Source organism: Arvicanthis niloticus, chromosome 23 (genome assembly GCF_011762505.2).
Source record: "Arvicanthis niloticus isolate mArvNil1 chromosome 23, mArvNil1.pat.X, whole genome shotgun sequence".
NCBI lineage: Eukaryota > Metazoa > Chordata > Mammalia > Rodentia > Muridae > Arvicanthis > Arvicanthis niloticus.
The window spans coordinates 30405371-30421579 of NC_133430.1; the positions used below are offsets into that span (position 1 = coordinate 30405371).

The 16209-nt window shown below is 44.1% G+C and overlaps 1 protein-coding gene across 15 annotated transcripts in view; it reads right to left on the reverse strand.

Moving 5' to 3' along the window:
- The window catches only part of Ttll5 (tubulin tyrosine ligase like 5), a 235626-nt gene that overhangs the window by 31939 nt on the left and 187478 nt on the right, over positions 1–16209 (reverse strand). For 13 of the 15 annotated variants that reach the window (XM_076921612.1, XM_076921610.1, XM_076921611.1 and 10 more), the window contains 2 exons: positions 12016–12230; positions 1650–1732 (listed from right to left, as the gene is read on the reverse strand). In XM_076921612.1, coding sequence (XP_076777727.1) covers positions 1650–1732; positions 12016–12230 — 298 coding nt within the window. Of the gene's footprint in view, positions 1–1649; positions 1733–12015; positions 12231–16209 lie in introns of those variants that run through there. The other 2 variants (XM_076921614.1, XM_076921616.1) reach the window with 2 other exon arrangements.

The window sequence follows — 16209 nt, forward strand, 5'->3', positions numbered from 1 at the left end:
GACCCAGAGCGACTTCAAACTTGCCCATGATTACCACCTCTCTCCATCACAATTTCAGGTGCAAGTTCTACTTCCTTCAAAACAGCTGCCATGTTCTAAAGAGCTTGGGGTAGAACACCTAGCACATGTGAGGTGTGATTCAAGCCCCCTCAGGAATCAGCAAACACACGGATGCTCTAGCATTCATGGGGAGGGGCATGAGTACAGAGACATCAAGTATCTTCTGAATTCAGGCTCTGATATTATGAAGGAGAACTCACTTCTATGCTCTTATTAGAATGCTAAGATGGCCTAGTGAGCTGGGTGTAGGAGGACTGCTTCAGTTAACCCTCACAAGTAAAGCATGAGACACGTAGAACTGTTCTCACGCTACAGACACGCTTCTCAGGGGATCTGTTGTCACTGTCAGCGGCACTGCCACTCCTTATCATAGTCCCTGCACTCTTCCCGACCCCCTCCAGGCTTCTTGCAGCTGTCAGGATGACAGGATCCCTCCATAGCTCATGACTGGCCCAGGCACTTCACCGGCTCTCTCTTGACATCTCTTACCCACATTCTCTCCCCAGCCATACTGACAAATGGGGTTTGTAAAAAAAGCAAATATTCCTGGTACTCCTTCCACCCCAGACATCTCTGCTCCTGGCAGGCTACCTATCTTCAAGTCTTGGCTTCAATGTGTCTTTCTCTAGGCAGCAGTCCTACCACTGAAAACCCCTGGATTCACTCCTTGGGGGTAAAACTCCCTTTGAGTTTAGTGGTCACATGATCATGACACTTTAGAAGTACTTCACAGTCTGATCACTTCTTCGATTTGTACACTTGACAATGAGGTGACTGCAAAGCACTCAACAACAAGCAGCCTGACACAGTCATGCAAATGTTGTCTGCTGTCACTCCCCAGGCCCCAGTACAGAACCAACCACAGACTCCTATAGCCACTCCCCATGCCTGAGTCTCCCCAAGTAAAATGGAGACTATTTTGTTTGCCCTGTGCTGTGTGAAACTCAGAGGCCAAGTAACCTGCCCTGCATTGACTTAGTAGTCAATGTTTGCTGACTTGAGTTAAAGTGACTGTCTTTCAGTTTTCTGATCCGTGTGTTTAAAAATTATTAGGCAAAAAAGTGTCTCTGGCTTACTGATACATCACTTGCATGTATGTACCTAGAATGAGAGGCTTCAGGCCTTGTCACCCGACCTTTAGCACCAATACAAGACTTACGTCAAAGAGCAGACATCTAACCCTGGATGCATGTACAACAACCGTGCTGAGTCTCAGCATCCTCACACGAGAGGAGGGAGGAGAAGGAGCTCATGAAGCTGTAGTGAGAGTGAGAGGCCCACCATTCAGAAATATTATGTCAACAGTGAATACAAACACAGGGAGTGTGTGCTCATCATTGCAACTTTGAGAGTGTTCTTCTGCCAAAGAAGGAGGTTGCATTTACCCCATCTGTTTCCAAAAAATGCCAACCCCAGGATGTTATCATTCTAAAGAAAGACTGCAATCAAAATACCTATCTGCCAATGTTGCCAAGGCCTGGACATTTGTTCTTTGAACTGAAGTTCTTAACAGTGGCAAAGGAGAGAACTGCCAGATGCCACCTTCCTTGCTGCCCCCCACCCCCAGGGAAGATCTGCTGCCCACTGACCTGTGGAGTTGGCGATGGGCATGAAGGCTGCAGGGTTAAGGCTGCTCTGGAGTCCGTTCAGCTGCCCTTCTGCGGAGGATCCTCTGAAACACAAAGGAGCCTGGTGAGACCTGCAGACAGAAGGTGCTGACAGAAAGGCAAGGTCAAGGACAGACCTCCAACAGCCTTCTCTCTTCGTCTTGGTCTTCTCATGGAACGTACTTCCTTGCTTCACCCTGTCTTTGTTAAAATGTCATATTCCTACAGATGACTTACTTCACCAATAGGCGTCCATCTCCTGGGATGTTATGTATTTCAGAACTGGCATTTTATCTGTTCCTAACTTCATGGTTCTTGTCTCACCACAGTGGCTCACTACTCGGTGAGGGGTTATTTAGGTCCTGGTTCTGACGGAGCTAAAGCATGCTTTTTAAAGGTCACACTTCATGTAGAGCAGTGGCTCTTATCTGGGAATGGAGGAGGGACAGATTCGGTCACCATCACCATTCCCAGGCCCTGAACATCTGTGACTGTCCTGCACTGAGCTCCCAGGCAAGTAGAGGCAGGAATGCTACTGAGTACTTACTCTGCAGTGCACAGACTATGTGGTACCTGCCCTCAGTCAGGAATGCTACTGAGTATTTACTCTGCAGTGCAGACTATGTGGTACCTGCCCTCAGTCAGGAATGCTACTGAGTACTTACTCTGCAGTGCACAGACTATGTGGTACCTGCCTTCAGTCAGGAATGCTACTATTTACTCTGCAGTGCACAGACTATGTGGTACCTCTCCTCAGTTCCTTGCGCACAAGCTTCCCACAAGGTCTCAGAAAGTCCGTTCTGGCAGGAGGGCTACAGATCACGTAATGCTCTCTCTTAGAGCTCTCTGTCATTTTTTGCTTCACTCATCAAGATTGTAAGTTTCAAAGTTATAATTATCAGTTTATGTAGATGGATACACCCTATTTGCCATCTTGACTGGAACATAAGCTCTATGAAGATAGAGATTACTAACTTGATGCATTTTGCTTCTATCAGATATTTAACGCATATCTTTGGAAGAAATGTGACCCACTAAGCCTATAACCACATTTACTTGCTGGGCCACATACCTTGATTTTAGTTGGTATATAAAAGTTCTAGCAGGGAGATTACAGTTATTGTTTCCTCATTCCTTTGGTTTTGTACTGTGTTTGGAAGCCCTCCCCCAATGTGGCTTTCCTACTCACTGATTCACATAAAACTCCTAAGCAGGCTGTACTTCATGATGGGCTGAGTGGACTTAAGGCAAATGTGGAAGATGTGGATGTACACTGGGAGCTAAAGGGTAAAGCAGGGCCAAGTGGGAGAAGGGGCAGGGGGCCCGAGTTCACTGGTGAAGAGCAAGGTCAAAGATGGCCTTCTGAGGAAATCCTATTTTTGTTGAGTAATAACATTCCGAGAAATAGGTGCTGGGCCAGAGTGGGAAGGAGGAAGACATTTTTATGAAGAAATGATTTGCTCAATGACTCTGAGCCAGGAGCAGGCTGATGCTGTCCTAAGAACCTATGGGGACCAATAAGGACAGGGTGACTACTTAGTCTAAGGTGCAAAAGAAGTACTGGGGGGCCTAGCATGGCCTCTGCCTTGATGGAAGTAAACAGACAAAGGACACATTAAAGCTGCTGTGTTTACTGTAAGCTGAGCAGAGTTCAGAGCAGCATGGGATGAAGTCAGTTTTATTACAGAAGCCTGTGTGTGACAGTGAGAAGGGAGGCAGAGGGGGCATACTCACTGGGTCCAAACAAGAGACAGGTAGTGAGCTGCCAGACATCTGGGTCCCCCAAATCTCTTAACCTTTTTTCTCTGCCTGTCTGGATCTACCTTCTCACTGTCCCCTTTATAGGCTTGATTCTGTTCTTCCAAGATCTCCAGGCCTCTGTGTCCAATTCCACTCACTCTCCCATCCTCCCTCCACCATCAAACACTTCAGGCTTGGAGTTGGAGCTTATGATTCTCCAGTTTCTTCCATAGGGCCCCTACTCCTTTCTGATGGAGAAATGTGTTCACAGCAATTGGGGGCGGGGGCAAGTTGAGCAAAATTTTCCATGGAAACACTAGTATCCAAAGTGGCTCAGGTGTGTTATGACTGCTTTGGCATACTATGGGTAAGCATGTTTTGTTGTGCTGACATCATTTCCTTGGAAAACACATCACAACTTCTGAGCAACCTACTCTGAAACAGGGATAGTCAGGGCTGGGCGTGTTCTTTTGAGCTTGGCCCTGAAATGATTCTTTGCTACTTCTCTAGGAGTAAATCTATTTCAGGGATATTTACCTAAGAACATAGGGATGAAGTTGTCCTGGTTACCTATCAACATGGTGCAACCTAGAATCATTTGAAAGGGAGGGGGGGCTCAGTTGAGGAATTACCTGGATTAGATTGGCGTGTGTGTGTGTGTGTGTGTGTGTGTCTATGTGTCTGTGTGCATGATTGTTAACTGATGTAGGAGAGCCAACTCACTGTAGATGGTACCATCCCTAGGTAGGTGGTCTGTGAACTGTATAATACAGCTAGTATGAACTAGACTGCAGGGCGGCTGGCCTCTCTGCTTCCTGCTGTACCTCTGTGGCTGTGAAATGAGTTTCTTGGTAAAAGGTAATGCAGTATGGAATCACAAGCAGGCTTTAAAAAAATGCAAGAGCTATCTTTTCAATTATTTCCAGCAATTTCATTATGGATAAAGAACTGAAACTGACATTTGTGGCACAGTATGTGCCAAACTTTTGTGAACATATAAATTTACCTTAAAAATGTACTTTCTGGAGCTGGAGAGATGGCTTAGTGGTTAAGAGCACTGACTGCTCTTCCAGAGGTCCAGAGTTCAATTCCCAGCAACCACATGGTGACTCACAACCATCTGTAATGGGATCTGATGCCCTCTTCTGGTGTGTCTGAAGAGAGGGACAGTGTACTCACATACACACAATAAATAAGTCTTTAAAAAAAAATGTACATTCTGTTAGAAGCAGTCATTATGCATAAATATTAAAGTTTTTTTTAAGAGGCTGAGTTGTGACTCATGTGACTTGTAAAATCAATTTAGGGGCTCACAATTAGCATTAAAATAATAAAAAATGAGGCTGGAGAGATGGGCTAGTCATTATAAATATGCACTGTTTTTACAGAGGACTTGAACTTAGTTCCCAGCACCCATGTTGGGTGACTCACAACTATCTGCAACTTCAGCTCCAGGGGATCCAACATTGTCTTCTGGTTTCTATGAACATACACAAAGACACATTAAAAAAAAAAAAAAAAAAAAAAAAAAACCTAGCTGGGCAGTGGTGTCGCACACCTTTAATCCCAGCACTTGAAAGGCAGAGGCAGGCGGATTTCTGAGTTCAAGGCCAGCCTGGTCTACAGAGTGAGTTCCAGAACAGCCAGGGCTACACAGAGAAACCCTGTCTCGAAAAACAAAACAAAACAAAACAAAACAACCCAAAAAACAACAACAAAACAAAAGAACCCTAACTAAATAAAAGAAAGATAAAAAAATACTTATGACATTTTATTTCCCAAATGCACATAACTTTTTTCCTGGATTGTATGTCAGATGTATTTTTATTATGTATGGTGGCCATAAGGCTCATTTGCTATTCTGCACCTCGATCACCCAAGCCTTTAGTAGTTGTCTAGAGACACTGATAGACTATTGTTTCAATAAAGAAGAGCTTCAGAAAGAGGGAGGGGAATGGAGTGTGTGAAAACAACAGAGCCGTCAAGGAAAATGGGTCAGATAGACAATGAGAAAGGTACACAAAAACTGGGTGCGGTGGCTCATGCCTTTGACCCCAGCACTCCAGAGGCAGAGGCAGGCAGAGCTCTATGAGTTTGAGGCCAGCCTGATCTACAAAGTGAGTTCCAGGACAATAATAGACATGCATATTTAAATAAACCAACCATTATGATTGACGGTCTGGCAATTTTCCTTTGTAAGCTATTAGCTTTGACTTACATATTTGAATTATAATGTTAAGTACATACAACTTAAAGCCCTATCAGTGTCGCATAAGCCCACCCACCTGAGATTGATCCAGTTTGTCTCCCTGGACCCATGTAAAAGAGCTGGATGTGATGGCAGGCATCTACAAGCCCAACACTCACTCCTATATCAACGATCAGAGTGGAGACAGGGGAGTGGAACAGAAGCTGACAGGCCAGCTAGCCTGGGCATCAGTCAGCACAGCAGCAGAGTCAGTCAGAATCAGGACAGGTGTTGCCTCAGTGAGTGTGAGAGACAAGTGAGTCCCACGTGTCCTTTGACTCCCACAATGGGTGTGCACACACTCCTGCATATTCTGTCTGTCTCTGTCTCTCTCTCTCTGTCTCTCTCTCTCTGTCTCTCTCTCTCTCTCTCTCTCTCTCTCTCTCTCACACACACAAATAAAATATAGTTTAAAGAAAAGAAGAGAAATGAACAGGGAGGTGGCAGGTTGATTTAGCTGAGAAGTTGAGGACAGGAAATGAGGTAAAGATGCAGAAAGACAAGAAATTAAAGCCACACTGAAAAGGCAGGACCTGACACTCAAGGGGCCTCAGGGCACACAGCAGGGCTGGCACAGGTGCCTAGGATAAGCCAGGACACCTACATTTTGGTTAATTTTTTAAAAAAAATCTTTCTGTACCTTAAAAAGAAAATGATGAAGATCATGAATTTATCTTGGAGTACATCTCTGACCATACTTCAAATATGACTTTTGGTATGTACAATTCTTATTTTCAGTATAGTCATCAATATGACTTTGACACAAGTTACTTAAGTTGGTTTTTTTTTTTCTTTCTTTCTTTCTTTTTTTTTTTTTTTTTTTTTGAGACAGGGTTTCTCTGTGTAGCCCTGGCTGTCCTGGAACTTACTCTGTAGACCAGGCTGGCCTCGAACTCAGAAATCTGCCTGCCTCTGCCTTTCAAGTGCTGGGATTAAAGGTGTGCGCCACCACTGCCTAGCTGCCCTGAGTGTTCTTATTTCAGATCTAATGTACCTACAATAATGACTACTCTCTTTCTGGAAGGTATTGTGTTAGGGTGAATTAAATTTCTCTTCTAATTGTTTTTAAACCTTCATAAGAACACTTTCTATGAACGTTTTTTAAATAACTGTCTTCAGGAATCCCCTGTCCCCTCTGCCTATGCTTCAACTCACTGAGTTCTGCTGGTTTTCACAGGTAGCTTTGCTCCTGTGCAGCCAGGCCTGCGGCTTCCACTTTCTCTGATACCTTTGCTAACTTAACACATGATCAGCTTCACTTTTGACGTCTGTTAAGAATACAACTAAAGTGCTTTCTAAAATGCTGAGCTTATTTTAGGAGCTGGCAAAGCCTCTGGATCTTTACCATAAATCCTTTTAATCCATCTTCAGATCCAGGGATCGCTGAGTATTTGCTCATCTTAAGAGATGTAAAGCAAGGGAGGGAAATCTCCACCAATCATATTGCCATTTTACTCACAGCAGGCCAGGAGGAAAGGTACAGTTTTCAATCCAATGACCCCTGCAGGAATCACTAAAGAAGATCCACTATTCTGTGACTCTCACGCGCCTCACCCCCACACAACTAGTGTGACTTTTGCTGAGGAAGACGCCGGGCCCTGTCTCTCTGTTGTCGCTGCACACAACAAAGCTTCAGGCTTCTGGAGCTCCCCTGAAGTCACCACTCAAGCCCAATGGGTGAGGGCCACAAAGGGAAAACAAGAGAATCCAACCTTCAGACTGCTGCTCTCTTTCTAGGTCCAGGCTCCATCCTGGAGTGAGGGGACTATGTGGGGACTTCCACGTTCCTACCCATTTCTCATAGAAAACCACGTGAAAGCCTTCAATGTTGTTCTTCAGCCCAGCCTTCCTGGCCAGCACCTAGCAGGAATGCCTCAGGGTGGCATTAATCCTTCACCCTTTTGAGTGCTTTGACACTCACTCAGGTGGTAAAACTGGCACGGAAAGGAAAGAAGGAAGCTGAATTCTAGGTTCTTACTTTGAATTTTCCAAAAGTGGTATTTTAGGATGGTTATTCTGTATTTGCTGTATACATGCAATTTAAGAGGACTCGTAGGGACTTCTGAAGTCAGTGGTCTACTGGGAAGCCCGTGGCTAGGATTCTGGGTGCTAAGATGTCTGCTCTGGCTTGGTTACCTGTATACCCTCCTGTATTTGCACACACACTCACTCCCACTCCTTTACCTTCTAGCATCAACATTTTATACTTTCAGAAGTACATTGGGAACTCCCTACATAAGGATGGATGTTTCTTCAAACCATATAATGAAAGACTGAGAGATGAATAGACAATGGTTAATCTACAATACAACACTGGCTGTTTCACCTCCTGAGCACTCCGGTCTAGAATCTTCTCATTGCAATGGCTCACATAAGAAAAAGCTATTAACACACATCATGTGTTTTAGTGGATAACTGCTTTCCTATCTTTATTCTGACATTTATCTCTGGGCATGTTTCATCACACTACTGACCTCAGCAAATGCTCAGGTCACCTTGCTAACATCTAGGGTGACCAGGCTGCTTTGATCTTGATATCATCTCCTCCGAACACCAAGTCTTTAACCAACACCACTGTTCTAGGTGCTGGCACAATAGAGCAGTGTAAAAATTCCCACTAAGGTCACCTGAGGCCGAGTGACTTAAGTACTGCAGTTCAGACTCTGTCTTCTTCCTTCTCCGTGCCTTTCTCTTTTCCTGTCCTTGTCTCCTCTCTCCTCTTCTCTCCTCTAGGATCCTCAGGCTACACACCTGCTAAGCATATGCTCTACCATTGAGCCAACATGGGCACCTTGTTGCTTTCTTAGAACTTTCCCAAGTTACAAGCACTTTGATCTGGTTCATTTAAATCCATCATGAGCTGTCAGTTTGCCTGGCGAGCTTTAATCTTGGTTTTCTTTCTCCGTATTTCCTGGGAAATATGTGCAATTCTGGCTTTGACAACAAGGGTCACAAGGAAGAAATAGTTCAGATGACTTGTTTGTTTGCAGCCATCATCCTTTTTACTCCAGTTATTTCTTAAAAGAAATGCCACAAGTGCTTTTTTGAAGGGAGAGGTGAGACAGACACTAAGTTATAAAGTGTTTCAAGCGTCAGAGGGAATCATGAAAGGTGATTGTCCCGATGTAAACAGTTAAAAGCAAGCAAGGGGAAGGGAGAGAAGGAAGAAATGTCCACTCTCTCACAGAGCTGACGAGTTAGACCCGAGTAGAGTGGGGGCATGTGAATCTGTGAATGATAACAAGTACTGCTGAACCAAGAAGGGGACCAGAAAAACAGATGTGAAGCAAGACTAGAATACAAATGCACTCATAAAGAAGCTCGTAACTGTATCAACAGAAAACAAGCTATTTTGACTAATTATTCAGGAGGGGCAGTGGTTTTTGTTTGACAGATGGGAAAGTGACTTGAATATTATTAAAATGAAACAGGACCCCAATGTTTTGATTTTCAAATCCCTTTGCCCCCAAATCCAAACGACATTCCACCTTTTATATTCTATTGTTCTCCAGACTCCATCTCTAGGATGTGGAAACTTTGATGGTTCTCTTGGAAAGTGCTTCTCTCTGTCCCACGCCAACCTCTGTGCTAGGAGAAGCTTCAAGTCCAACCCAAAAGCACAGGGCTTGGCATGGGAAACGCTCATTACAACTTCTCATTAGCTGTGTCTCTTGGGGCAACAGTGGCATTCTTGAGTGTGACTCAGTCCCACCACTCTGAACGGACTGCTCGCGGTTAACCTGAGCTGAGCCAGAAGGAAGGCTATTACCAAGACGGGAGCAAACGAAGCAACACAGCTCGTAGGAACACAGTAAAAAATTATACAAAATTTCTGGACTGTCTTCTTACTATCAACCATAATAGCACACAATCTTTCTTTAGCATCTATTGGGTAGTGCACAATGTATTTGTGCTCAACGCTTCTGAAGTCACTTCTCTTAATGATCCTTTAGCCGGGTACTCTTGTCATTATTCCTCTTTCAAAGTAGGAAACTGAATCAAAGAGATGTGAGGAAGTTGTTAGGTCGGTCAGGAGCTCGAACTGCTCTGGAAGGGCAGGAACTGACCCAGTGATGCTCAAGAGTCTGATTCTAGAAGCCATGAAAAATCCTGTGGATTAAAAATGACTGCACTGATCCAAATCAAATATAAAGTTTAGCTCCTAGGGCTGCACTGGGTGCAGTTTCACAGTCTGCTGGAGTTTTCAAGTGCAGAATGACATAAGCCAACATAAAGGAACCATGGCAGCAATAAGCAAAGCTCACGGGCACTCTCCCTATACTCTTTTTTGGTGAGTCTAAAATTTAATGTTATTTATTGAGTTCAGAAAAAAAACAAAAAAAAGTACACTATTTTCTTTTCTTTTAAGTCAGAAGAGGCTCAACTCATGAAACACCTGCTATACAAGCCTGATGATCTGAGTCAGGGCTCTAGGACCCATGGGAGCAGAGCACCAGCTCCCCCAAGTTGTCCTCTAACCTGCACATGTGTGCCACAGTGTATATGGGACACTTTCTCTCTCCTCCTCCTCTCTCTGACACCATATAATTAATAATAATAATAATAATAATAATAATAATAATAATAATCTCTGAGGCCTCCATAACACTGGGTCTTTTACATGTGAGAGATGCTAAGGTCTCCTCCATTAGTGCTAGCGCAGGCCCACAGACTGCTAGTTTTAAAGGCAAATTGGAAACTATTTGCTGGAACAATGCCTCACAGCATGCCTTCTGATACTTGGATTATATTTCTTAAATTCTGAAGAAATCTTTGGTTTCCCCCTTCTGTGCATTTTTGATGCTGAGCTGTTTCCGGTTTTCCCACACTGCTGCCTGTCACAAAGAAGAAACCACAAAAATTCAGCAAAGCAGAATTTGCCCAAAGAGCTGCAATTCCATCTTGGGAGTCTGCAGGGCTTCCCTGCCAGCAGTGAGTTCAGGGCAGCAAGCTGTACCTTCAAAATTCTAGCCCTGTCGCCCAAGTCCAGCTCTTCACTAGCACCACCGGGGCTCCCAAGCCCATGATGGAGAGTCCACAGAATATATCGTCAGACTCAACATTTGCTTTCAGATGGTTAGCTGTGAGTTCCTCAGAGCTGCAGAGAGTGTCTCGAGCAATCACAAAGGGTAACTAAAGTCCTTTAGGTCCTGTTTATCCACTTACGTATGAAGCAAGTGATTACTGCCCCATTATTACAAAGGAGGAAGCCAAGACCAAGCGATCAAGTAACTTGCTGAAAGCGTTCACATCAGTAAAATGTGGAACAGGATGAGGGTTCTGTAGGCTGGATCCAGGGTCCACACAAGTTGACTCTTTTCTGGGTGCAGGGCAGGGAGGCCCAGTTTGTTTTCTGCCTTCCTACCAGCATTCACCCATGCCCACACTCACACTCCAGAGAGCACTGTGGCCACTATGATGCTGAGGTAGCAGGTACTGAGTAAATACTGTGTTGGGTAAATGCATAATGACAGCACCATGATTAAGAGAGCCCAGCGGATTGTGTCCATTCAAATCCACAATTTGATTCACTTTCCAAAGTGAAAAAGCAGCACTAAGTTTTCTGAGTTTCTGATAACTAAACCTGAGCATGTGAAGGACAAAAGAAGGGTTTCTTATGAGTAAGGGTTTCTTATCTATGAAAAGCTCTAGGTATCTGCATGGCAGGAAATGCCTGAATCCCTCTGATTTTTCTTGGGTACCCTGGTTTTAAACTGGAGCAAGCTGCCAGAGGCAACACCATCACCAATCTATTTCTAGTTACTAACTAAAGGACTGGAGGCAGAGGAAGGACAGTGTGTTTCAGGTATAGGGATGGCTTTTTTAGTATAAAATAGGTGGTCTACAAAGGGCATCAGAAATACCATTGCTACACAGGTTCTTGATTAATGGTGGCTAAGTTAATCACCTAAACACCAATGTACAAATTAGGGGAAAGAGGGCTGAATTTGACACAAAATTGAAAGGATTTGATTTTGTAGAGTGAGCAAGAGGGGGTACACGGAGGGAGACCTTTTTACCTCCTTTCTCCAAGCTGACAATTCAGTACCATTCCCTGGTGTACGGTCTGTGGGTCCTTTGATTAGCAATAACCTTGAACCTTAGAGAAGCCTCTCCTCACAACTACTGGGGAACCTTAAAGCACAGTGTTACCCCTCCCACAGGACAAAGGCCTGAGAGTGTAGTGTTCAATTCTTCCCCAGGTGATTTCAATTTGAAACCATGGCTGAGTCCCAAGTTTGGCACTGGTCCTCATCAGGTGTTGGGACTTCAAATGGTCTTGAAGGCTTTCTAAAGAGTGCCCGTTAGCTCAGAATTGATATAACCCTAGCAACTACATGCAGCACACAGATGACTTACTTGGAAGCCCTCTGGGATGCCGGCTTTCTGAGCACTTGCTTGTGATTGGATGGGGGCTTGGAGACCAACGTGGACGAATTTGGAGGTGCCACCACTTTTTGTGGCAGGGTGTTTGGCTTCTGGCCACCAGCTGTGGCACTTGAAATTCTGCAGCCTGGACCATTATTCATTGTCCATAAACTGGAGTTAGGCAGTGTCTGGCTGCCGAAGATTGCCTATAAGAAAAAAGAGGAACACAATTGATGGAGAGCTGCAACATCACTCCCGGCTGCATGCAACGGATCTGTAGTCCAAGGGGCAAAGAGAAAGGGAAACTGTTACTAAGTTCTAGGAGAAAGTTCCTTAAGGTTGTCAGGACAGGCAGATCTTGATTCAGAGGAGAGAGATCTCTCAAGAGTTGCCAGATACTTTTGAGAGCACTCTGACTCAGGAATTAGGGCACCCGGGCATGGTGTGTTAGTCACTGTATATGGCTGAAAAAAGCATTTACTCTCTCGCTTAGTTCCCTTCACGTTCAATTCAGGGAGTGTTTAATCAATATCCTTTTGGTCAGAGAAAACAATCTGAAAACAGCTGGGATACTAGACCACTTCAGTACTCTGAACTGTCTAGAATGTCTACAGGTTGTAGGAAAGTAAAGAAGCCCATGTGACCTGGGTCCTGTGAATAAGCAGTTGAGGAAATGAGGAAGGAACAGAAACTAGAAGCCACCAAGTCATGCAATACTCTGAGGGCCAGTTTCAGAATTCCAGCACAGAAACACTTCACTGATCTAAAGTTTAACATGAGATGTGACATTTGATAACACTTAAAATAAGCTTATTATAAGAACACATCACCTGATAACTACAGGACCAACACTGGGTGCCTTCTGCCCGAGGAGGGCCTATAGAGACCACAGCACCACCTAGGCATGGCATGTGCTACGAGTGTCTCTCTCTCTCTCTCTCTCTCTCTCTCTCTCTCTCTCTCTCTCTCTCTTTCTCTCTGTCACTCACACACACAGAGGGGCGGGTGAGACCTATGGTTGATGCTGAACCATCCTCATCCTTGATGGTTCTATTTTATTTATTGAGGCAGAGTCTTATTTACATTAGTAGAAGTTGTTTTTGTTACTGGTCCTCAACCGTATAAACACTGCTTTCAGTTAGTATGCACTATAAAAACTTTAACTGTAAAGTCCTATAAGTGAAAATGACTGACAAAATATAGAGTGCTTTTTAAATAAAAGGCTACCCTGAAATGGACTTCTGCCAGTAGATACAACATATAAAGTGGGGCAATGTCATCTGTACATGCACGGACCTGGTGGAATCCACAGCCTTTACCACAGTGATTTTGTCTTTTTAGATTTAAAACCCAGCTTGGGAGGGTGTGGGAAGTGTGCAGCAATTCTTCTCTATGACTTTGGGGCATCCCATTTTTGGGAACTGAGTCCCAAACTCTGGCTAGGGAGATGTGAGACGGACTGAGCTGAGAGGTCTTGTGTAGAATACCTCTGCTGACTGAGGCCTGACTAGAAACAGAGGTTTCAAGGCAAAGAAGACCTGAGTGGCTCAAGTGGATCTGTTTGCTGTCGGCTCAGATTGGACCACAGTCAAAGACAGAGAGACCCAGGGACTGTAGGAAAGAAGGTAGTCTTTCCTTTATTTGTGGTTGGGCTCAAATGCAGGTCTGATGCTCACTAACTGGATAATCGATTCTAGTTACTTAACCTCTCTGAGCTTTAAATTTCTTGTAGGCAGTTGTATCCACATTGCTGGGCTGGTGGAGCGTAAATGAATATCACACAGATCACTCTAGCCCAGGCATTCATTCAACAAAGGTGCCTGAACATTAACTAAAGCACCACACTCACACACACATACACACACACACACACACACACACACACACACAGAGACACACACAGAGACACACACAAAGACACACACAGTCTCTCTCTCTCTCTCTCTCTCTCTCTCTCTCTCTCTCTCTCTCTCTCTTTCATTCCTTCCTAATCCTCATACTTGGTTATGGGGGAACTGAACAACACACAAGCTCACCTATCTGTAATCCTTTGCAAATGGTAGTTGGCTATGCATTTTTCCAACATATTTTTCTGGTCGTAGGATGATGCTCACTAGCTGGGAACGCAAACTCTTAAAATGAAAACATATGTTTAGGTTTTCAGATCATATTTACTCAATTCTTTCTGGCAGAAGTAATCTTTTCCTCTTCTGAACACTTATAAACATGTATGTGTGTGGTTCTTATCAGAGTCAGGCCATTCCACCATGTACAGCTGCCATTTACAAACACAGTTTTCTTCTTTGCTGGACAGTACACAATGGAAATGGCTGGATTTGATTGATCATCATTTTCTTTTTTACTGTTTGTGTTTAAATGTCTTTCAGAGGGAGTGTGCGCTTGTACATAAATGCACATGTGGAGGCTGGAGGCCAACTGTGGTACCAGCCAGCTCTAGGTGGTGCTCGGGCGTGTGAGCTCAGGCCCTCACTCTTGGGCAGCAAACACTTTCCTCAGAGACCATCTGTTGTACCTACAGTGCCTCAGAATACAGAACGAACACACTTGCATACTTGCACATACATACAGTGATATATCAGCTATTCATTTTTTTTTTTAAGCAATAACTTGGGGCTGTAGAGATGGCTCAGCAGTTAAGAACACTCACTGACTGTTCTCCTAGAGACATGGGCTCAACTCCCAGTGCCTACATGGCAGTTCACAACTATTTGTAATTCAAGTTCCAGGGGACTGGACACCCTTAGACATTCATATAGGCAAAACATCAATGTACATGAAATAAATAAATAAATAAATAAAAAGTAACAACTCCTATTTTTAGAAACAACAATAGGAACCCAGAAGATATGTATTTACATATAGATATAATGCTGGGGTAGGGCCTTTTCCTAGATTTTAGAACCTAGCGTGTGTGGGAGTTAGCCAACTCACAGTCAAAAGTATAAACAAATCCTCCACAGATCCAAAATGAAAGGAAGTTTACTTTCCTAAATGCAAATTTTGTATAAGGCTCTGTGATACTGATGTCCTTAAAGGGCAAAATGAAGCAAATGTGGAGAGATTCTTCCTTGGGAGGTTCAGCTGGCCTGGACATTACCATGTCTTCCTCTCCTAGTAACACAATTCTGATTCTGTTTGAATAATGTGTGCTTATCTTTTAAAGAGATTATACCTCTTATTCTTCCCTACCTAAAAGACAAGCACACGGCACAGTTCTGGCCAGTGAGCTATAAGCAGGGTGCCGGGTGTGGTTTTAGGACAGGCCTTTCAGAGCAGACAGACTGCAGTGCCTCTGCTGACACTGTTCTGCTTCCTACTAGCATGGATACCCTGCCAGGCATGGACAGGGTAGGATGAACATAGTCAATAAGTTTGCTGAAGACAAGCAGGAGGACCATGGGTTTCTGATGGCACCACAGTGTCTGGAAAGAGTTGATTTCCACAGATTTCTAATTATATGGGGGAAACACTTTAATGTACCCAACTCGGCTATTGGTTATGGAGAGGTTAGCTGTTACATGCAGTTAATTGTAATCCGGATTTAACTGATTCTCAGTCAACACAGATTCAAGCTTCCTTATGCCTCAATACAACAGGCACAGACTGCAGTTTCTCTTTCCAAGGACAGTAAGAAGCTGTCTGTGGCTTGTGATTTGGTGACCACACTCTTATATACTCAATGAACAATCAAGTGATAACCATTGCTTTTGGTGACATACCCAGCTGGACATCACCAGAAATGTTAAAGGCTCAGTAATGGAGACAAGTCCCTAGGTTACTCACCAAAGCCAAGGCTAATTATGACATGACAGAATTAAAGTAATCATAACTGCTAAGAAACAGCCCAGGAAACACTAGGGCTTGATAAAAGCAGACCTGTGAATGAGTGCACTTAGAGCACTGGCAGAAATCATCTTCCCTAGGTTCCCTTCCTTGCTTTGTATCTTGCAATTTAATCCTCCAATTTCACCAATCAGAGACCTTGTTGGGATTCTCTATCCTGATAACTATGCCTAAGAGGACAGAAGTAGACGAAGTTCCTCCTCAGGACACACAGCATCGGCAACACAGGGACGATGGTGGCTGTCTGTCCTGTTGAGCATGAAGTGAGGGAGTGGCCTGCTCCACACGCTCATGTCTCCTGCAGCTTTGTTGGTGTGGGAA